Source organism: Sphaerodactylus townsendi, linkage group LG17 (assembly GCF_021028975.2).
Source record: "Sphaerodactylus townsendi isolate TG3544 linkage group LG17, MPM_Stown_v2.3, whole genome shotgun sequence".
Classification (NCBI taxonomy): Eukaryota; Metazoa; Chordata; class Lepidosauria; order Squamata; family Sphaerodactylidae; genus Sphaerodactylus; species Sphaerodactylus townsendi.
The window spans coordinates 14,745,564-14,773,458 of NC_059441.1; the positions used below are offsets into that span (position 1 = coordinate 14,745,564).

Here is a 27,895-nt window from a genome sequence, read left to right on the forward strand (position 1 = left end):
CCCCCCCCCCCCCCCACCCCCCCCCCCCCCCACCCCCCCCCCCCCCCACCCCCCCCCCCCCCCACCCCCCCCCCCCCCCACCCCCCCCCCCCCCCACCCCCCCCCCCCCCCACCCCCCCCCCCCCCCACCCCCCCCCCCCCCCACCCCCCCCCCCCCCCACCCCCCCCCCCCCCCACCCCCCCCCCCCCCCACCCCCCCCCCCCCCCACCCCCCCCCCCCCCCACCCCCCCCCCCCCCCACCCCCCCCCCCCCCCACCCCCCCCCCCCCCCACCCCCCCCCCCCCCCACCCCCCCCCCCCCCCACCCCCCCCCCCCCCCACCCCCCCCCCCCCCCACCCCCCCCCCCCCCCACCCCCCCCCCCCCCCACCCCCCCCCCCCCCCACCCCCCCCCCCCCCCACCCCCCCCCCCCCCCACCCCCCCCCCCCCCCACCCCCCCCCCCCCCCACCCCCCCCCCCCCCCACCCCCCCCCCCCCCCACCCCCCCCCCCCCCCACCCCCCCCCCCCCCCACCCCCCCCCCCCCCCACCCCCCCCCCCCCCCACCCCCCCCCCCCCCCACCCCCCCCCCCCCCCACCCCCCCCCCCCCCCACCCCCCCCCCCCCCCACCCCCCCCCCCCCCCACCCCCCCCCCCCCCCACCCCCCCCCCCCCCCACCCCCCCCCCCCCCCACCCCCCCCCCCCCCCACCCCCCCCCCCCCCCACCCCCCCCCCCCCCCACCCCCCCCCCCCCCCACCCCCCCCCCCCCCCACCCCCCCCCCCCCCCACCCCCCCCCCCCCCCACCCCCCCCCCCCCCCACCCCCCCCCCCCCCCACCCCCCCCCCCCCCCACCCCCCCCCCCCCCCACCCCCCCCCCCCCCCACCCCCCCCCCCCCCCACCCCCCCCCCCCCCCACCCCCCCCCCCCCCCACCCCCCCCCCCCCCCACCCCCCCCCCCCCCCACCCCCCCCCCCCCCCACCCCCCCCCCCCCCCACCCCCCCCCCCCCCCACCCCCCCCCCCCCCCACCCCCCCCCCCCCCCACCCCCCCCCCCCCCCACCCCCCCCCCCCCCCACCCCCCCCCCCCCCCACCCCCCCCCCCCCCCACCCCCCCCCCCCCCCACCCCCCCCCCCCCCCACCCCCCCCCCCCCCCACCCCCCCCCCCCCCCACCCCCCCCCCCCCCCACCCCCCCCCCCCCCCACCCCCCCCCCCCCCCACCCCCCCCCCCCCCCACCCCCCCCCCCCCCCACCCCCCCCCCCCCCCACCCCCCCCCCCCCCCACCCCCCCCCCCCCCCACCCCCCCCCCCCCCCACCCCCCCCCCCCCCCACCCCCCCCCCCCCCCACCCCCCCCCCCCCCCACCCCCCCCCCCCCCCACCCCCCCCCCCCCCCACCCCCCCCCCCCCCCACCCCCCCCCCCCCCCACCCCCCCCCCCCCCCACCCCCCCCCCCCCCCACCCCCCCCCCCCCCCACCCCCCCCCCCCCCCACCCCCCCCCCCCCCCACCCCCCCCCCCCCCCACCCCCCCCCCCCCCCACCCCCCCCCCCCCCCACCCCCCCCCCCCCCCACCCCCCCCCCCCCCCACCCCCCCCCCCCCCCACCCCCCCCCCCCCCCACCCCCCCCCCCCCCCACCCCCCCCCCCCCCCACCCCCCCCCCCCCCCACCCCCCCCCCCCCCCACCCCCCCCCCCCCCCACCCCCCCCCCCCCCCACCCCCCCCCCCCCCCACCCCCCCCCCCCCCCACCCCCCCCCCCCCCCACCCCCCCCCCCCCCCACCCCCCCCCCCCCCCACCCCCCCCCCCCCCCACCCCCCCCCCCCCCCACCCCCCCCCCCCCCCACCCCCCCCCCCCCCCACCCCCCCCCCCCCCCACCCCCCCCCCCCCCCACCCCCCCCCCCCCCCACCCCCCCCCCCCCCCACCCCCCCCCCCCCCCACCCCCCCCCCCCCCCACCCCCCCCCCCCCCCACCCCCCCCCCCCCCCACCCCCCCCCCCCCCCACCCCCCCCCCCCCCCACCCCCCCCCCCCCCCACCCCCCCCCCCCCCCACCCCCCCCCCCCCCCACCCCCCCCCCCCCCCACCCCCCCCCCCCCCCACCCCCCCCCCCCCCCACCCCCCCCCCCCCCCACCCCCCCCCCCCCCCACCCCCCCCCCCCCCCACCCCCCCCCCCCCCCACCCCCCCCCCCCCCCACCCCCCCCCCCCCCCACCCCCCCCCCCCCCCACCCCCCCCCCCCCCCACCCCCCCCCCCCCCCACCCCCCCCCCCCCCCACCCCCCCCCCCCCCCACCCCCCCCCCCCCCCACCCCCCCCCCCCCCCACCCCCCCCCCCCCCCACCCCCCCCCCCCCCCACCCCCCCCCCCCCCCACCCCCCCCCCCCCCCACCCCCCCCCCCCCCCACCCCCCCCCCCCCCCACCCCCCCCCCCCCCCACCCCCCCCCCCCCCCACCCCCCCCCCCCCCCACCCCCCCCCCCCCCCACCCCCCCCCCCCCCCACCCCCCCCCCCCCCCACCCCCCCCCCCCCCCACCCCCCCCCCCCCCCACCCCCCCCCCCCCCCACCCCCCCCCCCCCCCACCCCCCCCCCCCCCCACCCCCCCCCCCCCCCACCCCCCCCCCCCCCCACCCCCCCCCCCCCCCACCCCCCCCCCCCCCCACCCCCCCCCCCCCCCACCCCCCCCCCCCCCCACCCCCCCCCCCCCCCACCCCCCCCCCCCCCCACCCCCCCCCCCCCCCACCCCCCCCCCCCCCCACCCCCCCCCCCCCCCACCCCCCCCCCCCCCCACCCCCCCCCCCCCCCACCCCCCCCCCCCCCCACCCCCCCCCCCCCCCACCCCCCCCCCCCCCCACCCCCCCCCCCCCCCACCCCCCCCCCCCCCCACCCCCCCCCCCCCCCACCCCCCCCCCCCCCCACCCCCCCCCCCCCCCACCCCCCCCCCCCCCCACCCCCCCCCCCCCCCACCCCCCCCCCCCCCCACCCCCCCCCCCCCCCACCCCCCCCCCCCCCCACCCCCCCCCCCCCCCACCCCCCCCCCCCCCCACCCCCCCCCCCCCCCACCCCCCCCCCCCCCCACCCCCCCCCCCCCCCACCCCCCCCCCCCCCCACCCCCCCCCCCCCCCACCCCCCCCCCCCCCCACCCCCCCCCCCCCCCACCCCCCCCCCCCCCCACCCCCCCCCCCCCCCACCCCCCCCCCCCCCCACCCCCCCCCCCCCCCACCCCCCCCCCCCCCCACCCCCCCCCCCCCCCACCCCCCCCCCCCCCCACCCCCCCCCCCCCCCACCCCCCCCCCCCCCCACCCCCCCCCCCCCCCACCCCCCCCCCCCCCCACCCCCCCCCCCCCCCACCCCCCCCCCCCCCCACCCCCCCCCCCCCCCACCCCCCCCCCCCCCCACCCCCCCCCCCCCCCACCCCCCCCCCCCCCCACCCCCCCCCCCCCCCACCCCCCCCCCCCCCCACCCCCCCCCCCCCCCACCCCCCCCCCCCCCCACCCCCCCCCCCCCCCACCCCCCCCCCCCCCCACCCCCCCCCCCCCCCACCCCCCCCCCCCCCCACCCCCCCCCCCCCCCACCCCCCCCCCCCCCCACCCCCCCCCCCCCCCACCCCCCCCCCCCCCCACCCCCCCCCCCCCCCACCCCCCCCCCCCCCCACCCCCCCCCCCCCCCACCCCCCCCCCCCCCCACCCCCCCCCCCCCCCACCCCCCCCCCCCCCCACCCCCCCCCCCCCCCACCCCCCCCCCCCCCCACCCCCCCCCCCCCCCACCCCCCCCCCCCCCCACCCCCCCCCCCCCCCACCCCCCCCCCCCCCCACCCCCCCCCCCCCCCACCCCCCCCCCCCCCCACCCCCCCCCCCCCCCACCCCCCCCCCCCCCCACCCCCCCCCCCCCCCACCCCCCCCCCCCCCCACCCCCCCCCCCCCCCACCCCCCCCCCCCCCCACCCCCCCCCCCCCCCACCCCCCCCCCCCCCCACCCCCCCCCCCCCCCACCCCCCCCCCCCCCCACCCCCCCCCCCCCCCACCCCCCCCCCCCCCCACCCCCCCCCCCCCCCACCCCCCCCCCCCCCCACCCCCCCCCCCCCCCACCCCCCCCCCCCCCCACCCCCCCCCCCCCCCACCCCCCCCCCCCCCCACCCCCCCCCCCCCCCACCCCCCCCCCCCCCCACCCCCCCCCCCCCCCACCCCCCCCCCCCCCCACCCCCCCCCCCCCCCACCCCCCCCCCCCCCCACCCCCCCCCCCCCCCACCCCCCCCCCCCCCCACCCCCCCCCCCCCCCACCCCCCCCCCCCCCCACCCCCCCCCCCCCCCACCCCCCCCCCCCCCCACCCCCCCCCCCCCCCACCCCCCCCCCCCCCCACCCCCCCCCCCCCCCACCCCCCCCCCCCCCCACCCCCCCCCCCCCCCACCCCCCCCCCCCCCCACCCCCCCCCCCCCCCACCCCCCCCCCCCCCCACCCCCCCCCCCCCCCACCCCCCCCCCCCCCCACCCCCCCCCCCCCCCACCCCCCCCCCCCCCCACCCCCCCCCCCCCCCACCCCCCCCCCCCCCCACCCCCCCCCCCCCCCACCCCCCCCCCCCCCCACCCCCCCCCCCCCCCACCCCCCCCCCCCCCCACCCCCCCCCCCCCCCACCCCCCCCCCCCCCCACCCCCCCCCCCCCCCACCCCCCCCCCCCCCCACCCCCCCCCCCCCCCACCCCCCCCCCCCCCCACCCCCCCCCCCCCCCACCCCCCCCCCCCCCCACCCCCCCCCCCCCCCACCCCCCCCCCCCCCCACCCCCCCCCCCCCCCACCCCCCCCCCCCCCCACCCCCCCCCCCCCCCACCCCCCCCCCCCCCCACCCCCCCCCCCCCCCACCCCCCCCCCCCCCCACCCCCCCCCCCCCCCACCCCCCCCCCCCCCCACCCCCCCCCCCCCCCACCCCCCCCCCCCCCCACCCCCCCCCCCCCCCACCCCCCCCCCCCCCCACCCCCCCCCCCCCCCACCCCCCCCCCCCCCCACCCCCCCCCCCCCCCACCCCCCCCCCCCCCCACCCCCCCCCCCCCCCACCCCCCCCCCCCCCCACCCCCCCCCCCCCCCACCCCCCCCCCCCCCCACCCCCCCCCCCCCCCACCCCCCCCCCCCCCCACCCCCCCCCCCCCCCACCCCCCCCCCCCCCCACCCCCCCCCCCCCCCACCCCCCCCCCCCCCCACCCCCCCCCCCCCCCACCCCCCCCCCCCCCCACCCCCCCCCCCCCCCACCCCCCCCCCCCCCCACCCCCCCCCCCCCCCACCCCCCCCCCCCCCCACCCCCCCCCCCCCCCACCCCCCCCCCCCCCCACCCCCCCCCCCCCCCACCCCCCCCCCCCCCCACCCCCCCCCCCCCCCACCCCCCCCCCCCCCCACCCCCCCCCCCCCCCACCCCCCCCCCCCCCCACCCCCCCCCCCCCCCACCCCCCCCCCCCCCCACCCCCCCCCCCCCCCACCCCCCCCCCCCCCCACCCCCCCCCCCCCCCACCCCCCCCCCCCCCCACCCCCCCCCCCCCCCACCCCCCCCCCCCCCCACCCCCCCCCCCCCCCACCCCCCCCCCCCCCCACCCCCCCCCCCCCCCACCCCCCCCCCCCCCCACCCCCCCCCCCCCCCACCCCCCCCCCCCCCCACCCCCCCCCCCCCCCACCCCCCCCCCCCCCCACCCCCCCCCCCCCCCACCCCCCCCCCCCCCCACCCCCCCCCCCCCCCACCCCCCCCCCCCCCCACCCCCCCCCCCCCCCACCCCCCCCCCCCCCCACCCCCCCCCCCCCCCACCCCCCCCCCCCCCCACCCCCCCCCCCCCCCACCCCCCCCCCCCCCCACCCCCCCCCCCCCCCACCCCCCCCCCCCCCCACCCCCCCCCCCCCCCACCCCCCCCCCCCCCCACCCCCCCCCCCCCCCACCCCCCCCCCCCCCCACCCCCCCCCCCCCCCACCCCCCCCCCCCCCCACCCCCCCCCCCCCCCACCCCCCCCCCCCCCCACCCCCCCCCCCCCCCACCCCCCCCCCCCCCCACCCCCCCCCCCCCCCACCCCCCCCCCCCCCCACCCCCCCCCCCCCCCACCCCCCCCCCCCCCCACCCCCCCCCCCCCCCACCCCCCCCCCCCCCCACCCCCCCCCCCCCCCACCCCCCCCCCCCCCCACCCCCCCCCCCCCCCACCCCCCCCCCCCCCCACCCCCCCCCCCCCCCACCCCCCCCCCCCCCCACCCCCCCCCCCCCCCACCCCCCCCCCCCCCCACCCCCCCCCCCCCCCACCCCCCCCCCCCCCCACCCCCCCCCCCCCCCACCCCCCCCCCCCCCCACCCCCCCCCCCCCCCACCCCCCCCCCCCCCCACCCCCCCCCCCCCCCACCCCCCCCCCCCCCCACCCCCCCCCCCCCCCACCCCCCCCCCCCCCCACCCCCCCCCCCCCCCACCCCCCCCCCCCCCCACCCCCCCCCCCCCCCACCCCCCCCCCCCCCCACCCCCCCCCCCCCCCACCCCCCCCCCCCCCCACCCCCCCCCCCCCCCACCCCCCCCCCCCCCCACCCCCCCCCCCCCCCACCCCCCCCCCCCCCCACCCCCCCCCCCCCCCACCCCCCCCCCCCCCCACCCCCCCCCCCCCCCACCCCCCCCCCCCCCCACCCCCCCCCCCCCCCACCCCCCCCCCCCCCCCTCCCCCCCCCCCCACCCCCCCCCCCTCCCCCCCCCCCCCCCCCAACCCCCCCCCCCCCCCCCCTCCTCACCCCCCCCTCCCCCCCCCCCCCCCCCCCCCCGCCCCCCCCCCCCCCCCCCCCCCCCCCCCCCCCCCCCCACCCCCCCCACCCCCATTTCCCCCCCCCCCCCCCCCCCCCCCAACTTTCCCCCCCCCCCCCCCCCCCCCCCCCTTCCCCCCCCCCCCCCCCCCACCCCCCCATTTTTTTTTTCTCAGAGTGGCAAGACACTTTATTAATTCTTAGCCAGATTATAGGACTGGCATTGCACTTTTAATATGACTTGGCTTGCTTACTCTGCCGTGCAGGTGCAAATTGCTTGCCGAGAAATTTAATTTGGGAGGAAGAGCTGCAAAAGTGAACTGCTGCCTTCAAACATCTGTTAAAAGCACAGGGCTCTAATGAATTAGATGGGGCAGCCATACAGCTCCTGCCACACAGACTATGGGGCAGCAGCATTATGGGGCAGCAGCATTAACTGCCTCAGACTTGTGAAGGATCCTCTGGAGATGCAGATGCAGGCGAAACGTCAGGAGAGAATGCTGCTAGAACACGGCCATACAGCCCGGAAAACACACAGCACCCCAATTTTACCTTTGCTGGGAAAACTGTACCCATAGTCCTCTCCACCCCAGAAGGCATAAGGGGACAATTTTGAGCAGAAAATGACCCCAGGAGAAAGTGCTAGCTGCAATCCCAGAGTTTGTGTTTTGTGAAAACAAAACCCATCCCTTTAAAAGAATTACAGAGTGTAACATGGAGTTCTGCTTTGAAAGCAAAGGAAAATATTTAAGTTGCAAGGTTTGCCAGAGGCAGAAAAACGGCGCATTCTTCAACTGAATTGAACTCGCTGTTCAAACTGGCTTTGCTGATTGGTCAGGAGGACTGCTGCGTTCGAGCGGGATTTGTTGATCTTTTTATCCCACCCCTTTTTCCAGGATGACCGAAGTGACGTATGTGGTCACCCTTCCCGAATCTTATCCTTGGAAAGAATTATGTGAAGGAGGGTACGCTGAGAAAGGGGGAGTGGCTCCATATTACTTAGCACGCTTCGTGGGCGAGCGAGAATTTGTGTCCCGATCTCCTAGTTCTCTTCCCCTTCCGCACATGCAGAATGATGCACTTTCAATCCACTTTCAATGCACTTTGCAGCTGTGCGGAACAGCAAAATCCACTTGCAAACTATTGTGAAAGTGGACTGAAAGTGCATTATTCTGCACGTGCGGAAGGGTCTGTCTGTCTGTCTCTCTCTCTCTCTCTCTCTCACACACACACACACAGAAAACATGCTTACGCTTTTCCCTCCTGTTTTCCTTGCACCCTCACCAAATAGCTCCACATTCACAGAAGTACATAAATATCGATCTAATGATGGAGTCGAGAAGAGGATCGCAAACTTATTCTGATGATACCAGACTTGCAGAAGTTTGTTCTGCTATACCTAAGCTCAATACTAAAAGGCAGAGAGATTCAGAACACATTATTAAAAGGTAAAGGTGTGCAAGCACTGAGTCATTACTGACCCATGGGGGCCACAGACTAACTACGCAGTTTTGCCTGCATTAATGGGGTAGTTTGTTATTGCCGTTCTCAGTCATCCACGCTTTACCCGCAGCAAGCTGTTTACCGACCTTGGAAGGAGAGAAGGTTGACTGTTTATTAATTTGTCTGGAGTTCTGCCAATGCCCTAACTCTAAACTACTCTGGACGAACGAACACAACACAACTATTCTACCGCAAAAGTTGCAAACGCAAGCACATTTCCATTAACATGCGGTCGCCACAGCTCAAAAAGGATATCGAAGAGATAGAAAAAGTGCAGAGAAGGGCAACAAGGATGATTGAGGGACTGGAGCACCTTCCTTATGAGGAGAGGCTGCAGCGTTTGGGACTCTTTAGTTTGGAGAGGAGATGTCTGAGGGGGGATATGATTGAAGTCTATGAAATTATGCTTGGGGTAGAAAATGTGAACAGAGAGAAATTTTTCTCTCTTTCTCACAATACTAGAACCAGGGGGCATCCATTGAAAATGCTGGGGGGAAGAATTAGGACTAATAAAAGGAAACACTTCTTCACGCAACGTGTGATTGGTGTTTGGAATATGCTGCCACAGGAGGTGGTGATGGCCACTAACCTGGATAGCTTTAAAAGGGGCTTGGACAGATTTATGGAGGAGAAGTCGATTTATGGCTCCCAATCTTGATCCTCTTTGATCTGTGATTGCAAATGCCTTAACAGTCCAGGTGCTCGGGAGCAACAGCCGCAGAAGGCCCTTGCTTTCACCTCCTGCATGTGAGCTCCCAAAGGCACCTGGTGGGCCACTGCGAGTAGCAGAGAGCTGGACTAGATGGACTCTGGTGTGATCCAGCTGGCTTGTTCTTATGTTCTTATGTTCTTAACATTATATCGAGCCACACAACTGAAGCCTCAGCTGAAAAACCTGAGTGAAACCCTGCTTTGGGGTGGGCGTGGGGGAGGCAAATAACACCTCTGAGGTCCTACTGAAATGGGCTTTCAGTTCCTGTAGTAAAAAGATCCCAAATGTCCAAGCACCCCCAAGCGTAGGGCTTCCTCGGGCAGATCCTATCTCTTTACTATGTAAGCATATTTGCTTCTTGGTATCTGTAAAATTATATTCTCCCTGGAAGCAGCAGCAGAAGATCTAATTACTGAAGAACTTCAGCATCGATGACACTTTCAAAACCGTTCTCCGCTGGAGTTACAAAATGCATAAGCCAGCATAAGCCGGAGAGGAAATTCTGGCTTTGCATCTGGTAACAGAAATAAACTCTCCACTAGCTACTCAAACAAAACACGAAATTGAGTTGCTTGTGCCAAATGGTCATGATCTCAGACCACGCACTTATGCTTTGGGTAGCAAGTTCCATTGCTGTAGGCAGCCTGCTTTGTTTTGCCTAATAGTAAAGTTGGCCCCAACCTCTCTCCTAGGACCCCACAATAAGTTGAAACGGTTTGCGCTGCAGCACATAAAGCTAGCATTCTGTCCTTGGGAAGGAAGCAAGGGTCATGCAGCTTTGCTTAGCTTTTGCACCACAGGAACAAATGATCCCAAGCCTAGTCCAAACGTGAAGTCCTACGGACATTGGTTTTGCCCACAACTTTTGGCATGGTGGGTTTATCAATATGTATCATTATTAATGTGCCCCCATCTGTAGATACTTAAATCCAGAGGTTGGAGCCATGAACAGACAAGCCTGAGAAAAGCAATAGGTTTGCAAAAACAAAACAAAACCCTGAAATGATTAAAAAAAAGACACCGGGGGATAAAAAAATTAATAGGAGCAATGCCCTTTGAGATCTTGGTGGTGTCTGTGGGGGTTGCTAAGCCAGCGATAACAGTCTTCAAACCTGAGCTTCTCTCAGTAAAAGGGGACTCTTTTGGCCTTCCAGTCCACTTCTGCTCACCTTCCTCTTGCACTGGAGGGAGGACTCATCGGGGCCGAGTTTAGCAGCAACCAGCAGGCAACTTGCCACCGTGCAATTTGTGCAACTTCCTCAGGTGCAGCAGCGGCCACTGTTGGACGCCACACAACCAATCTGGGCCTGGCAGTAGCCTCCATAAAACTTGTGCAACTCGGCTGGGCCCAGTGGTGGCCACGGCACGATTTACCAGCGTGATTTGCTACTGCACAACTTTTGTCATTGGGACAGGCTTTTCTCAGGGAGAGGATGCCAGTGGGGAGGGAGGAGATAGAGATCAGGAGGGTTCCTAGAGGGCTGTTTGACGCCATGACATCACTTCTGGGTGTTTTGGCTGGAAATGACATGGAGGCATTGAAGAATGGTGTCCCCATTTTTTGGCCATTGAGCAGGCGTGGAGGAATGAGGAGTGGCAGTGGGGGAAATCCCCTGCTGAGAGAGGGGAAATGGCGACCCTATCACATGTCAACATTTCAGTCTAGATATGAATTCCATGAGGAGGATCTCTTGTGGGATTCTTTTAAAAAAAACAAATTAGCCTGCTTTGAAGAGGAGGACGAAGGCGGAGAGGAGAAATGGAGATCCAAACACCGACCCTGAGTCAACAAACAGAAATGGTGGCTTGCCAGTCACTGTGAAAAGTAGCTACAGGGAATTTATCCTCAGTTTGCCTACCAGTTGTAAACAAGAGCTCATTTACAATTCAAAGTCACCACCACCGTATCCACAATGATTCTATCTCAGAGGAGGCTAGATGGGAATCTCTCTGCCTTATCTGCAAATGCGGGACTCTTTTTCTTATCCAGGTGGGCAATCAAAAATGCAAATCCCAGCTCACCTGCATTCCAAAGCATTACATTCCTAACATGCCTTTTTTTTTTGAATGAATAGAAGTACTGACAATGGGCTGGGCCATGCCCCTGACTTAATTGATTTTGTGAGATGCTTTGGGAAAGTTTAAGAACATAAGAACAACACAAGAAAGAGCCTGCTGGATCAGACCAGAGTCCATCTCGTCCAGCGCTCTGCTACTCGCAGTGGCCCACCAGGTGCCTTTGGGAGCTCACCTGCAGGATGTGAAAGCAATGGCCTTCTGTTGCTGCTACTCCCGAGCACCTGGTCTGCTCAGGCATTTGCAATCTCAGATCAAGGAAGATCAAGATTGGTAGCCAGAGATCGACTTCTCCTCCATCAATCTGTCCAAGCCCCTTTTAAAGCTATCCAGGTTAGTGGCCGCCACCACCTCCTGTGGCAGCATATTCCTGGTGCAGTGGAATAAAAATGGATTAAAATGCTCCAGCTTCCTTAAAGATAACATTCATTCTCCTTAGCAATGCTGAAATAATCTCTCCCCCCCCCCACCACGAAACGATCTCTGCCCCCTCCATTTAAACCAAGACACTAACCTCTAGTTAGTGTAGAAAATGATTCTTGGAATCATTTCAGGACAAAGTCTAAACTGAGCTTTCAAACAGTGTTGCTTTGGGGCCAGAGGCACTTATGTCTGCTGTATGAACAAAGACCAAGTTGTAAATGGGCAATGATGTTTGAGAAATCCCTCCTCGCACAGGGTAATTTAAATTAAGAAGGTGTAATGCGATATGACGGCGTGTGAGGAATGGAAATTTTTTATTCTCCATCGCAAGACGGCCCGGCGAAGGGAGAAAATATTGCTTTATTGACAGCTCATAACAGCTCAGAAAAAAAAAATCAGCAATTGCAGATAAAGTACCGGTATCTAGCTGGTATCTACAAATCAAAGATTCTCAAAGCAAAACTGGATCCCTTGCTACAACAGCAAGAGAACGTCTGTTCATTTCCTTTTAATTACAATAGAATCACAGAGTTGGAAGAGACCCCAAGGGCCATCAAGTCCAACCCCCTGCAATGCAGAAACACACAATTAGAGCACTCCTGACAGAGGGCCATCCAGCCTTTCTTGAAAAACCTCCAAAGCATTTTTACTCCGAGGTAGTTCATTCCACTGTCTTCTAGCAGAAAACAAGTTTGCTCCCTCACCAACATGACATCCCTTCAAATATCTAAACATGGCTATCAGGTCACCTCTTCACCTTCTCTTCTCCAAACAAAACATCCCCAGCTCCCTGAGTCTCTCCTCGTAGGGCCTGGATTCCAGACCTTTGACCATTTTGGCCGCCCTCCTCTGGACCTGTTCCATATTGCTTTTCAACAGTTGTCTTAAGGACATTTGTGACTTTTAAGGCAGCATGCCTTTAAGACATGCAGTAAGGTTCCATAGTTGGATGAAATCAGATATGGCCAAAGGCCTTATTCAAAAAGGCAGAGTCCGTGTGGGAAACCAGTGGAGGCTGCAGAAGAAAAAGAAGAAGAGTTTGAATTTATACCACACCTTTCTCTCCTGTAAGGAGACTCAAGGAGGCTTACAAGCTCCTTTCCCTTCCTCTCCCCACAACAGACACCTTATGAGGCAGGTGGGGCTGAGAGAGCTCCGAAGAACTGTGACTAGCCCAAGGTCACCCAGCAGGAATGTAGGAGTGCGGAAACACATCTGGTCCACCAGATAAGCCTCCGCCACTCAGGTGGAGGAGTGGGAAATAAAACCCGGTTCTCCAGATTAGAATCCACTTGCTCTTAACCACTTCACCTCGCTGTTTTAAAAAAAAAACATCTTGAGTCTGCCAGAGAGAGCAACATAGATAAGAAGTGCAAGGAAGGCATTCAAGAAAGGAAGAGATTCAAGGGGGGCAGTGCTCCACAGTGGTGAGAGTACTGAACTAAAGGTCTAGATTCCCACTTGAGATATTGCATACAGTAGAAGCTTCCCGTCAGTTTTTCTCAGCCCAACCCAGGGGCGAAACAAGGGAGAACTGCGCCCGGTGCATGCGTGCCCCCCGCGCCCTGCCACACCCCAGAAAGCCCCGCCCCGGAACGCCCCGCCCTTGCTGGGGCACCTGCCCGGTGTGTTGCGCACCCCCTGTCCCTTTGGTGTTACGCCTCTGGCTAACCTATCCCTCTGGCCCCTTCCACACACGCAAAACAATGCGTTTTCAAACCACTTTCATAACTGTTTTCAAGTGGATTTTGCTCTTCCGCACAGCTTTAAAGAGCACTGAAAGCAGTTTGAAAGTGCATTATTCTGCATGTGTGGAATGAGCCTCTGTTTCGTTGCGAAGATAAAATGGAAGAAGGGGAAACCATGAACCCAGACCTGAGTTTCTTGTAAGAAAAGTGGGATAAAAATAGGACAGTTTTACTTGCTTTGTGTTTCTGAATATCGACGCTGCTGTTCAAAGCACAGGGACACAGCTAGCAAATTTTTAAAAACACCACTGACTGATAATTCAGGGTCTCGTTGATTTCAGTAGGTCTTGCTTATATCTTTTTGTCAAATGGGGCACTGCAGATGCTTTTCTTTTAACCAGAACAGGGGGTTCTGTTACGTGCCCTCCTGCCTTCTCTGGCCTTCAAACACCTCGAGATGTATGTGTAATCTTCCAGGGTGAACTGTAGTTTCCCAGAGTGCAGACTGATGAAATCCCAAAATGTTTCAGATGCATGGTCTGGTTCCGCAACTCTTCCTTGTGCCACGTCTGTCTCCCTTTGCTGTACGAAGCAAAAACAGCTGAGGTAGGAAGAAAGGTTTGCTTGTGTAAGTTCGAAAAGAACGCCAAGTTGAAACTAAGGTGCAGAACAGAAGGAGGGCAGAGAATCCTACTCTTCAATGCTAATTTTTCATCTTTCCTACAGGTCTCTGTGTGAAGTCTTCCTGACCTTCAAAAAATAAGTATTTTTCATCTCACCCATTAAGTAGATCAAGCCTCTTAGGAGCGGAACATTTTGTGAGAGCTTTAAACACAAGAGTTACGTAAAATTTATTTGTAGTTTTCAGAGCAAACGTCTCTGTCGCTCGCAAGGACAGATATTTGTGGCAAACTTCGTTTGCACGTTCTGCTGACCTGATTTGAGAGTCTAGTCCTGGAGGATATAGATGCTAAGCACTGAAGTCCAATTTAAAGTAGTTTTTTTTTAAAAAAAGGTATCCTGGTTTACAGCTACCGCATTGCAGTCACTAAACGACACCTTTTGATGCAAGAGAGGAACAGCAAATCTCAGAAGATGGTCCAAAGATCTTTTTCTTGATGCCAAAGATGCTTGTCTGTATTTCTTGCAACTGAGGCATCTGATGCTAGCGGTATGCAGGTAATTTGTGCTTTTCTCTTGCAGCAGTGGGGGTTATGGATACACAACAATTTATCATGTCCAGCCTACTAAGGACAAAAGAAAAAGTACAACTAGCCTAAAACTACGGCAAGACAGCAGATGAACATACAAAGCTGCCTCAGACCACAGGTCTACTTAGCTCAGTAACATCTCCAGTGATGGGTAAATACCAGAGGTGGGATCCAGCAGGTTCTCACAGGTTCCCAAGAGTAGGTTACTAATTATTTGTGTGTGCTGAGAGGGGGTTACTAATTGGTGATTTTGCCCCGTGATTTTTGCCTTAGTTACACCCTTCCTCTCAGCAGTAGCGCGCAGAACTTGAAGCAGTCTAGCAGGAGGTGCACTGGCGTGCGTGGCAGCCTGCGCCTGCGTGCATTCGTTTCCCACCCAAGGACCGGCGCAGCGGCTGCGTCCTTGCCACAGCCCTGCCCAGGAATGCCCCACCCACGGAATGCCCGGCCACGCCCCCGTCATGCCCCTCCCAGCCCCATTGGCGCTACGCCACAGTTTGAATCCCACCACCATGGGAACCTGTTACTAAATTTTTTGGATCCCACCACTGGTAAATACACCATCATCTCAGTCTTAGAGGAGTCCTTCCCAATCAAGGACCTTTCAGTGGAGGTGTCAGGAATTGAACCTGGCACCTTCTGCATCAAAGACTATGCTCTACCACTAAGCCACGGCCTCTTCTGCATGGCAAAACAACAGAATGGTGGAGCTGAAAGACCTGGCGAGTGACACAGAAGAATTTTTTTACAGTTGCCTCTGCTGACGTTCCCTTTTTTATCCAACTCTTGAAGTCTCTCTTGCATACATTGACCCTAAATAACGGCGAGGCGGTGAGGGTGTCCTGAGCGACTGAAGTTAAATTAGAGGTAACATGGAGCACAGTTGCTTTGAAGATCAATCTCAACCCTCCCACCTCCACCCCCAACCACAATCTTCAGTAGAAGAAGAAGATGATGAAGAAGAAGAAGAAGGAGAAGAAGGACAAGAAGAAGGAGAAGGAGAAGATGAAGAAGGAGGAGGAGGAGAAGAGGAGGAGGAGTTTTATCCCACCTTTCTCTCCTGTAAGGAGACTCAAGGTGTCTTACAAGCTCCTTTCCCTTCCTCTCCCCACAACAGACACCTTGGGAGGTAGGTGGGGCTGAGAGAGTCCTGAGAGAACTGTGACTAGCCCAAGGTCACCCAGCAGGAATATAGGAGTGAGGAAACACATCTGGTTCACTAGATAAGTCTCTGCCACCCAGGTGGAGGAGTGGGGAATCAAACCCGGTTCTCCAGATTAGAATCCACCTGCTCTTAACCACCATACCATGCTGGCTCTCAGTTAGTTCTATTACATCTGCGGTTGGCTCTGTTGTACCCCATGAAGCCGACTGTAAATTGGAAGGGGTAATTTAGATCAGGGAGACAGCACAGGAGAAAGGGATCAATGGCAATCACCCTCTTTTCCCCAAGCACCAGTTGCATGGGCTTCAGTAAATAAACAAACCTTGTGCAGGCAACCTAACCATTCATCTCCCATGCCATGTCTAATTTGAACTGAACAACGTGCCCTAGAATCCTTTGGAATAGCCACATTTCAGACTGAGCTCGTATGACAAATCCTATCATGCAGCAATAGTGAAAACGGTATTAAATGAGGAAATGCCGGCCTCGGAGTGGAGGAGAACGTAATAAACTCAGACAAAAGTTAAGGGAAGGACAACTTGGGTTAACAGAACAAGAATTCAGGTCACTAATCTTTTTCGATTTTTATGGGTATCTAGGGTATCTAACGATTCAAGGTTATCTGACCTACATTTAACACACATGACTTTGTTCACAAATTGTCAGGAGTCAACGATGAAATCCCACCTGAATGTTTCCAAATCTCTTCTTCCCAGCTTGATCCCCAAACACACTGAATTACTTAAGCTCTGGCTTCCAATCGTGTCCTTTCCCATTAATATTCTACTACAGATGGTGAGTTGACTCTTATTGAAACACACAACAATACAGAAGGCTTGAAACCGATCTCTTCCAGCTAGAGTCTTTCTAGTTTTTCGGAACCGTATTGACAAATAATTCCCCCAAGTGGCTTTGTCAAGGGAAGGATCAAGCACGTTAAAACTTACCACCGATGCCGACGTCTTGCATTTTCTTGATTTTTCACTTCCACGCCACGGACAGGATTTTAAAAGCAATCGCCCCCTAAACAAACAGGAAGGTCAACCCGATCAGAGGTTTACCAGTCAAAAAATAGCAGCAATATGAAGAAGGGAAGAAGGCTATATTAGCTGTGCGATACGAGCACTGTCTACAGCTGCTATTTTCGTGTCAATCATAATATTTAAAGGAGGGAGGAGGTGGGCATTAAAGGCAAGCATGACTTTTAAAGACCCCTCCCAGCTCTTAGCTAGAGCAAAGTCACCAGTCCAGGAAGTGAATGGAAACAACTGTGTCCAAACTGAAGCTGATTCTGCTGGAATCACAGACACAGTAAATCCCTGTGGCTAAAACTTTTTTTTTTTCCCCAGAATGAAATTGCACCAAGAATAAACATGTACCTCTACTTCTTGGTCAGCTATTAACTTATCAACTGTGCAATCCAGTTCTGCTTATGTCAACTCAGAAATAAATCCTCTACTGGGTGCGATTTAGAATCATGGAATCATAGAGTTGGAAGAGACGCCAAATTGGCCAACAAGTCCAACCCCCTGCCTTGCAGGAACACACCATCAAAGCACTTGTAACCTCTATCTGTGGGTTCTGTGGGGCAGAACTTGGAACGAGTTTGCAACAACAAATTTTTAAAAAACAAAATGGTTTACTTTCTGAACAGATAACATCAAACATCAACATTTAACATCACACTTCAAGGTCCTGTTCAGGTTGCATTTTTCAAGTCCTTCTATTTACAGTCTACTGATACTGCCAAGTCCAATTCTTCTTTGCAAGTGAGTCGGCTCCTGAAGACTCCAAGGGCTTGGTGAACAGGATTCAACATGGTGAAGGTTTCCAGGAGAACTCTCACCCATTACAAACATAAAAAGAAACCCTGAAACAATAAATTCCAACATTTACAACATAGCAAAAATAACTCCCTTCCCACTAGTTCCCAACAACATTGCAGTTACCTTAACAGGGTGTTAAGGGCTTATAGAAATCAAGGTCCGAGTCTGGTAGCCTTGTCTCCTCCAAACTACATGAGGTCTGCAGCCTCTTGCTGCTTTGAGTCTCCACCCCTTACCGGGTCAACCCATTCTGAGCATGGGGGGTTACACACTCCTGACAGATGGCCCTCCAGCTTCTCTTTACAAACCTCCAAAGAAGGAGACTCCATCACACTCCAAGGTAGTGCATTCCACTGTCGAACAGCCCTTACTGTCAGGAAGTTCTTCCTGATGTTTAGGTGGAATCTCTTTTCCTTCACCTTGAAGTTTGAACCCATTACTCCTGGTCCTAGTCTCTGGAGCAGCAGAAAACAAGCTTGCTCCCTCACCAACATTTAAGCTCAAGGAAGTGGGTATAGGACTGCCACTTTAGTTTGATCGTTGTAGGGCAGTGGTGGTGAACCTTTGGCACTCCAGATGTTATGGACTACAATTCCCATCAGCCCCTGCCAGCATGGCCAATTGGGAATTGTAGTCTATAACATCTGGAGTGCCAAAGGTTCGCCACCATGGTTGTAGGGGGACAAAGGAGGGCTTTGGGGCCTCTGTAAGTAACCTTAAGCATCTTTACCTGGAAGTAAGCCCCAATAAGTTCAGTGGGATTTACACTGCTCTTTTCAAGACCTTTCAGATTTTCTCTCCAGGAGCCATGCAAACAAGGAAGTGCCAGGAAACACATTTGAGGTTGCTGTGTTGGACATCACTCCTTAGAGATATTAATCACCGTTGATTAGACCAAAGTGGGTACACAGTGATCACTCTTTCTGTAATCCTCGTATGAAAATACATCATACTTCTGGGAAATAAGCCCCGGTGCCCAGTGTTAACAAGGAATGGAAAAATCCACGTTGAGCCAAATGTAACAAACAATATTGAAGGGAAGGAGACAAGCCCAGGTAATCGAGCATTTGATGAAGAAAGTGAACTTGGGTCAACAGAAAGCAAACTTGGCCCTGTTGGGCAGTTGTTGGGATGGTACAGTTTTGTCAAGCTATGCAGTAAGGTTAAGGTGACCAGATGGTTACCTTTGTGAACCGGGATGGGGGGTAGGCGGCCGCGCGTGCACGCAGCTGCAGAAGCACACTGTCACAGGGCGGGAAACGGCAAGCCCCAGAAGGCCGTGCTTCTGCGGCCGCGCACGCGGGAGGTTGCCGCACTGCCTTGCGCCCCAGAAGGCAGTGCGGCAGCCTCCCAAAAATTGTCCCGCCAAAAGTGGGACGTCTGGTCAGCCTGAGTAAGGTAAACAATGCCACCTATCATTGGCTCTGCATTGATACGGCCTATTTTGCGGAAGCAAAAATGATACCAAGTCACGCCTAAGCTGAATCACAGGTGTAGGGAAACCAGTGGTGGTATTCAAATAATTTAACAACCGGTTCCGGTGGTGGAATTTAAATACTTTAACAACTGTTTGTTTACAAGCACCATTTTAACAACCGGTTCTGCCGAAGTGGTGCGAACCGACTGAATCCCACCACTGAGGGTAACTGGTTAAAAGTTGGTGGTGTTCCATAAAACAAACTGCACACAACATTAACCAAAATGGGGTGTATAAGTTCTTTAGAATGAAATGCTGGTGCCCACATCTAGACTTGGCTACTACCAGTGAAAGACAGTTTTGATTCTGAAGGCTATGTGTGGGTTGATACTGTGAGAATAGGTACAGATTGTGGGAATGGTCGAAGGGACCATATCGCACCATTCTTGCTCCATTAACCCTGGCTTCCCGTTTGCTTCCGGGCTTGATTCAAAGGGCTCGTGTTGTCATTTAAAGACATGCATGATTTGGGTACAACATAGCCAGCGTGATGTAGTGGTGTGGTGGTAAAGAGCAGGTGCACTCTAATCTGGAGAACTGGGTTTGATTCCCTGCTGTGCCACTTGAACTATGGAGGCTTATCTGGGGAACCAGATTAGCTTGTGCACTCCCACACGTGCCAGCTGGGTGACCTCGGGCTAGTCACAGTTTTTTGGAGCTCTCTCAGCCCTACCTACCTCACAGGGTATTTGTTGTGGGGACAGGGAAGGGAAAGGAAATTGTAAGCCCCTTTAAGAAAGGGGGGGGGATATAAATCCAAACCTCCTCCTCCTCTGACAGATGGCAGAGCAGCAGTGACGTAGTGGTTAAGAGCAGGTGCATTCTAATCTGGAGGAACCAGGTTTGATTATTCTTCTTCTTCTTCTTCTTCTTCTTCTTCTTCTTCTTCTTCTTCTTCTTCTTCTTCTTCTTCTTCTTCTTCTTCTTCTTCTTCTTCTTCTTCTTCTTCTTCTTCTTCTTCTTCTTCTTCTTCTTCTTCTTCTTCTTCACTGGCTTCTCCATATGACCCCCATTTAGCTTTTGAGATCTGACAAGATCAGGCGAGCCTGGCCAATGGAGGTCAGGCGGGGCACTGAGTTAATCTCAGGTTATCTTTTCATGCCACCATGCATAATTAGAGCTGATTTATCATGGCTTCCCTTTCAACTTGGCACAACAAGAAGAAAGGATGAGCTTGGATTTATTTCCCAACCGTTAAGGAGACTCAAAGGGGCTAACAAACTCCTTTCCCTTCCTGTCCCTACAACAGACACCTTGTGGGGTAGTAGGTGGGGCTGAGAGAGTTCTGAGAGAACTATGGCTAGCCTAAGGTCACCCAGCAGTCTTCAAGTGTAAAAGCAAGGAAACAAACCCAGTTCACCAGATTAGTGCTCTTAACTTCTACACCACGCTGATATATTGTTTTTTACTCAGGCGAACCCATTTTTGACACAATTGGTAAAACAAGTCTCTGAGCTAATTTTGTTCCATGGGCTTTTATAAAAAATCTGCATCACACGCTGCTTTAATTTGATACGAACTGACACCATGCATTTCTCAGGGAGATTTTAAATTAATTAACTAGAGGTAGCGAAGAAACAAACCAGTGAAGTGTGAGAGGGAGGGAAACCATATTCCCTTGGCAACTGGATAGGACTTTCTTAGGAGTGTTGCCAGTGTGGTGTAGAGGGTCAGAGCGGTGGGTTTTAATCTGGAGAACTGGGTTTGATTCCCCACTCCTCCACACCAACAGCAGAATATAATCTGGCGAACCAGGTGTGTTTCCCCGCTCCTCCACATGAAGCCTGCTGGGTGACCTCGGGCGAGTCACAGTTCTCTCTGAACTCTCTCAGCCCCACCTACCTTACAAGGTGTCTGTTGTGGAGAGAGGAAGGGAAGGAGTTTGTAAGCCACTTTGAGACTCTTTACGGTTGAGAAAAGGGCGGCATAAACTCTTCTTCTTCTTTGGAATGCTGTGTCGCCCCTCCCTGCGTGTCCCCTGCTGACATCAAGCTAAAACCTTGGAGTTTTATTCTGTCTGTTTTAATTATCTGTTTCCATGGCCTGTATCCCACCTGACAGCTGCGATAATGAGAAAGAGACAAGGTCTCTGAGTAATTAGCACGATAGGGTGCTGTATAGTTTATATGAAAGAAAGCCGGGGAGCAAACAGCGTGGGAACGGAACCAAAGCTCTGCTACCATGTTTCCCCGAAAATAAGACAGTGTCTTATATTAATTTTTGCTCCCAAAGATGCGCTATGTCTTATTTTTAGGGGATGTCTTATTTTTCCGCTCCACAGCTGCATGCTCTGGTGTTCTGTTCGACGGGCATGCTTCCAAACAAAAACTTTGCTATGTCTTACTTTCGGGGGATGTTTTATATTTAGCACTTCAGCAAAACCTCTACTACTTCTTATTCTCAGGGGATGTCTTATATTCAAGGAAACAGGGTAGTACTGTCTACTCCAGGGGTCTGCAACCTGCAGCGCTCCAGATGTTCACGGACTACAATCCCATCAGCCCCTGCCAGCATGGACAATTGGCCATGCTGGCAGGGGCTGATGGGAATTGTAGTCCACGAACATCTGGAGAGCCGCAGGTTGCAGACCCCTGGTCTACTCAGATTGGCAGGGGGTCTCCAGGGTTTTTGGTTGAGGTCTTTCACATTACCTCCTGCCTGGACCTTTCATTCATTCATTCATTCATTCATTCATTCATTCATTCATTCATTCATTCATTCATTCATTCATTCATTCATTCATTCATCATTCATTCATTCATTGCATTTTTAAACCGTCCTCTCCCAAAGGGCTCAGGGCGGCGTGCAACAGATAAAATATGCAATCTAATAAGCTAAAATCATGTACAATAACTTAAGCAATTTACAACTAACAGCAGCAAGAGTAATAAAAGAAACAACAACTGAATGGAAAACTCCTGGTGTCCTTTTACCGCTGTGCTATAGAGAGTGTCTTAACCTGCACAAATCCTATGGTTCTCCAGTTGCACAGTGGCGGATAGGAAGGCGCTCCAAAGGGTGATCACTACTGCACAGAGGATTATCGGCTGCCCTCTCCCCTCCTTGGAAGAACTGTATAATTCCCGAAGCCTAAAGAAAGCCCAAAATATTCTGAGAGACCCGTCTCATCCAGCACACTCTCTTTTTGAACTGTTACCCGCCGGCAGACGATACAGGACAAAGAGGCTTAGAGACAGCTTCTACTCTAGAGCTGTGGCTATGCTGAACTCCGCGGCTTCGTGTTGATGTGTTTGGGGCTGTGTAGGGATGGGTGGAGGAAGGGGAAAGTGGGGATGGGGTATGAGTCTGAAATTGTGTGCATCGAGGAATGCTGCTGTAAATTTCGTTGTGCGTGCACAATGACAATAAAATGCTTATGCTTATGCTTAAAAGTTGGAACCATTTCATAAAAGCAGATGGCGATATACCCTCCCATTCCTCCCTTGCGCCCACAGGAGGCCTAGATAGTATTGGGTGTTATCCTCAGCCCGGCTGGCCAAATGCTCGGCAGAATAGGTCTGTCTTGCAGGCCCTGCGGAAACTCTGCAAGTCCTGCAGGGCCCTGATCTCTAGGGAGCCTGTTCCACCAGGTAGGGGCCAACCGGATCTCTTTTGGGCCAGGGATGCTGGAAATAGACCATGAGACCCTCCCCCACCGAACCACAACCCTTCTTCACCCCCGATGCCTTCAACAGGCTCTTAAAAAAACTCTGCTTTTCCATCATAGATGGTTCTCAGGATGGCTCATACAGCCCATTAGCCATCCAGGCATGCTGGGGGAACAGATGTTTCAGCATCCTCTTTCTGGTCTTGAAGGACAATGAACATATGCTCACTCAAAGACGCTCCTTCCTCTCAAGGCGACGTTGATGCCGGAGAACAGCCTGTCTCATCTCGTTGTCCGCCACATGAACAAAATGCCCTTTGACTACTAGGTCTTCACGACATATTGCGAGCAATTAAAGAGTTGCGCACGGAATGCCAAACAGGCTCGGCAAAACCCTGCACGGGGAGCAACTCGGGCCTCAAAAGATGTGTCCAAAGGAGGATTGTGGGAAAGCGGCCACGTACCATTCCATAATAACCCCACTGGTTATTGTGAAGCGCGTCATAGAATCATAGAGTTGGAAGAGACCCCAAGGGCCATCAAGTCCAACCCCCTGCCATGCAGGAACACCCAATCAAAGCACTCCATCCTGTTAGCATCAATGGAGCGTGGCATTTCCTCCAGAGGTGGGATCCAGCAGGTTCTCACAGGTTCCCGAGAGTAGGTTACTAATTATTTGTGTGTGCCGAGAGGGGGTTACTAATGGGTGATTTTGCCACGTGATTTTTGCCTTAGTTACGCCCCTCCTCTCAGCAGTAGCGCGCAGAACTTGAAGCAGTCTAGCAGGAGGCAGCCTGCGCGCATTTGTTTCCTGCCCAAGGACCGGTGCAGCGGCTGCGTCCTTGCCACACTGATAGCGGAGCCAGAAGTAAACCTGTTCCACTTCTGGACCTTTTGTGTGTTAGGTAGAAGCCAAATGTATTAGATAGGAAATAGGATTTATAATTTTCTCTGTATCTGTGACTGCATGGAACCTCCTTGGCTCGAGGCAGGAGTCCACCTCGGCCCCACCTGAGCCTGTCCTTTCACGTGTAAAGGCCCCTGATGGATGCACACAAAAGAAGATCTCGAGGAAAGCGCCTCGCCCTGCCAAATCCCGTCAGCAGGCAGATAAGGGGCCATCGTCATCAAGCTCCGTTTCCTGACCCCGAACACCTGGAGGACCCTTTGTGATTCTCCACGCCAGGGCATACGTCATCGCCCTGCGCCCTACTCTGGCGCCAAAGGCCAGAAGGAGATGCCTATCGAACTCTGATTGGTTCCTGCATATCGCAAATGCATGATTGGTTGTTTTGAATTTTGTTAATGAATGGTGGTGGGCTGTCTTGAGTTCTCCCGGGCTCCCGACGGGAGAAAATGTATTTAAGATGTTGTAAGGCTGCTAGGCAGCGCAGTGGCCTTGTGGGATGGAGGTGCTGACACTTAGGTCAGCATCTCAATAAACCTTCCGTTTTATTATACTCGCCGTGTCGGGTCTTGCTTGGGTTCCTGGGCGCTGCCGAGAGCTGGGTACCTCGGAGTTTGTAAAAGTTACCAAGAGCAGCGCGGTAACAACACCCCTGCCCAGGAATGCCCCGCCCCCGGAATGCCCAGCCCCGCCCCCGTCGTGCCCCGCCCAGCCCCATTGGCGCTACGCCACAGTTTGAATCCCACCCCCATGGGAACCTGTTACTAAAATTTTTGGATCCCACCACTGTGTAAGTCACTTTGGGGAGAAAGGTGGGGTAAAAATGTATTAAACAAACAAACAAACAAATGCTATTATATCAGCAACACACAGGCATGAGCTGATGGGAAAATTTTGGTTACTGTTTGTATTGCTTACTTTTTTAAATTTAGTACATTGTTCTAGCCCAATTTCCGTCATTTTCAGCGGCTATTATTTTGTTTCGCTTATGCCATTATTTATGTCCTAAACCTTTATGTGCAGTAGAGGCAATATCAGCAATCTTGAAAATGGGTCAATTAGAACAAGGGGGAAAAAATTGGCAGGAGAAGAAAGAAAGTGGTGGGGAAAGGAAAGGTCTTGTGAGTTCATTTCTCACAAGGGAAAAATGAAAACTAGACGAGGATTATTCAAATCAGGCAGAGTTCAAAATTCATTCTCCCCCGTCGTTTGAAAACTAACTGGGAAAAAAACAGGAGGAAGGTTTTGCAGTCTTGGCTAATGCTAAGTCAGTAATTGGCCTTCCTGGCTTCCTCTAAAAGTTGATTCCAAAGAATCAGCGCTACCTTTGTGAAGGCCCCGGGCCCAAAAGGTACAGAACTTACCTGGTGGGTAGAACGGGATTTATGGCTACCAATCTTGATCCTCTTTGATCTGAGATTGCAAATGCCTTAGCAGACCAGGTGCTCGGGAGCAGCAGCAGCAGAAGGCCCTTGCTTTCACCTCTTGCAGGTGAACTCCCAAAGGCACCTGGTGGGCCACTGCGAGTAGCAGAGAGCTGGACTAGATGGACTCTGGTCTGATCCAGCTGGCTCGTTCTTATGTTCTTATGAGCAGATTATATTGAAAGAGATATGGGACGCCGGCAATAAAGGACTGTCACGGTGAACATTTTGCATTCATCTTGGCAACTTTGGGTGCAGCGCTATTATTTTCGAAGGAAGGAAGAAGCAGTAAAATACAAACGAGTTATTACAAAAGGGAGCTCGGGTCACAAACAACACCAGCAATCCAGCAATGGCCTTTCAAAAATGAGAAGCAGAGGTGGTTTGCCATTGCCTTCCTCTGCGGAACCTTCTTTGGTGGTCTCCCATCTTAGTACTTAGCTTCCGAGACCTGACAAGATTGGGCTGTACCACACCACACCTATCCCTCATCCTGTGATAAGAAGAAGAAGAGTTTGGATTTGTATCCCCCTTTTTCCCCCTGTAGGAGGCTCAAAGGGGCTTACAAGCAGCAGTGGCGTAGGAGGTTAAGAGCTCTCGAATACCTTTAATGGCATATAGATTGTTTAAGATTAGCTTAGCAAGATAATAACAGCCTTTACAACTTTACAATTTCTGACGAGTTAAAATAACACCATTTAAAAATTTAGCCACCGCTTCCAACAGCTCGTAGTTGTGGCTGTTTAAAAGATATATAACCTTCTGTTTATCTGTAATGCCTTCACTTCCATGTAGGAAGGGGATTATGCCTTCCTACCTATCTCATAAAAGGGACAATCCAACAGCATATGAGATACCGTTTCCACAGAACCCATGCCACACGGGCATTTCTATGTGGGATTCCAAGGTGGCCCATACAAAGGGAAGAAGGCAGGGCATTACACCTAGCTAGGTGATTGCTCTACTAATCGGCCTCAACCAGAGATAAAGGTACTACTGCAATTAGTTCATCCATAGGTATTCCCAGAGAGATCGGGGAAATGGCTCTTTATTAGCTTCCCAGCATCTGTTGAAACTCTGTCAAAAAGTCTCTTCTTGATAGCCCCATAGACCTCCTGCTCTGTTAGCATTAGCAGGTCCCTCCAAGGAAATGCCCAACTCATTAAGTTTGGTTTCGATTTTAACCCACCACCACTGGGTTGTGTGGAGGATGGAGCGTCCCTGGGATGTATAGTCCGTTCATCTCGCATTAAACAACCTGGCCCAAACTTGGAATGTACTGCACCAGGCCAGAGTCAGCCGGGATGTTGGCCTGTTTCTAAGCACAGGGCCGTGCATAGGGTCAGAATGGGCAAGCCAAGGATTTTATACAGAAAGTATGACTGGACCCTTTCAACCTTCTCTGCTCCATGCCCCTATCCAGACATGGGGATCCCATAAAGGATTTGTTGACTCACTTTGCATTAAATGCTCAACGCTGCAGGGATGTATCCTCTGGCCTTTCCCATAGAGGAAGCGAGTAATGAGCTCGCTGTGGCATCTAATCTGGAGGAGGAACGGGTTTGATTCCCTGCTCTGTCCGCCCTGAGCTGTGGAGGCTGATCTGGGGAATTCAAGATTAGCCTGTACACTCCCACACATGCCATCTGGGTGACCTTGGGCTAGTCACAGCTTCTCGGAGGTCTCTCAGCCCCACCTACCTCACAGGGTGTTTGTTGTGAGGGAGGAAGGGCAAGGAGATTGTAAGCCCCTTTGAGTCTCCTGCAGGAGAGAAAGGGGGGATATAAATCCAAACTCCTCCTCCTCCTCCTCTTTTTCTTTTTCTTCTTCTTTTTCTTTTTCTTTCCCTTCCCTCCCCCCCACAACAAACACCCTGTGAGGTGGGTGGGGCTGAGAGAGCTCCGAAGAACTGTGACTTGCCCAAAGTCACCCAGCCAGCTGGCATGTGCTGGAGTGCACAAGCTAATCTGGTTCCCCAGATAAGCCTCCACAGCTCAAGTGGCAGACCGGGGAATCAAACCCGGTTCTCCAGATCAGAGTGCACCTGCTTTTAACCACTACTAGATAGCTTTAAAAATGCCAACAGGCCAGTATGAGTGCATATTAGTGTTAAGCGTACTTAAGCCTATGTTTGAATTGTGGCCACAGTGCTTTGGGTGTATTGGGAGCAAGCCACCTCCGATACTGGCAGAGATCATGGGACGAATCCTTCATCAACACTGTTCCATGAACCCTCTCGCAGGACCAATTAATATACTTTGGTGAGGCGATTGTTCACCAAGGCCAACATCCCAGGAGTTTGAACAGGATACGCACAGTACACTAGTGCTTCTGCAAGCTAATGCCCACGGGGAGCTGGGGAATTTCCATCGACGCCAAGGAAGCTCTTCGGCCTCAGGGGACTGCCCAGGTGTGAGTTTCAACACTGCAGTGGTGACTCAAGAGCTTCAGCCCATAGACTGGCATTCGTGACTACTTGGTAGGAATCCTGCCAGTCTAACGGTATGCCGATTTGGGTTCTGGTTTCTCACAGTTCAACTCATAACATCAGACAACAAGATGCCCTCGAGCTGCCAAGAGACAGGGCTTCCTAAAATAGGCCCATTATGCAAGGAGAACTTTCCTGGAGGTTTTTTTGCCCTGAGGGGGGCGGGGCGGGGTATCCTTGTGGCGTAGGAGGTTAAGAGCTCGTGTATCTAATCTGGAGGAACCGGGTTTGATTCCCAGTTCTGCCGCCTGAGCTGTGGAGGCTGATCTGGGGAATTCAGATTAGCCCGTGCACATGCCGGCTGGGTGACCTTGGGCTAGTCACAGCTTCTCGGATCTCTCTCAGCCCCACCTACCTCACAGGGTGTTTGTTGTGAGGGGGGAAGGGCAAGGAGATTGTCAGCCCCTTTGAGTCTCCTGCAGGAAAAAAGGGGGGATATAAATCCAAACTCTTCTTCTTCTTTGTCGTGTATATGCAAGGAAGTGTCCCATTGCCTGCTGTGTGGCTTGCCTGCCCCCCACCCTTCCAGGTTGCTCCTAGTTTAAGGTGACCAGATTGTCACCTTAGTAAACTGGGACCCGGCCAACCCCGCGCGCGCAGCTGCAGGAGTGCACTGCCTTCTGGGGAGCTCCCGTTTCCCGCCCTGTCACAGGGCGGGAAATGGGAGCG

At 58.5% G+C, this 27,895-nt stretch overlaps 1 protein-coding gene across 1 annotated transcript in view; it reads left to right on the forward strand.

Moving 5' to 3' along the window:
- LOC125446188 (basic proline-rich protein-like) overlaps positions 1–16,900 on the forward strand; it is an 86,014-nt gene extending 69,114 nt beyond the window's left edge. Inside the window, exon 5 of the mRNA XM_048519743.1 lies at positions 16,847–16,900. Within this exon, the coding sequence (XP_048375700.1) occupies positions 16,847–16,900 (54 nt within the window). The remainder of the gene's footprint in view (positions 1–16,846) is intronic.
- Positions 16,901–27,895: the final 10,995 nt, after the last annotated feature.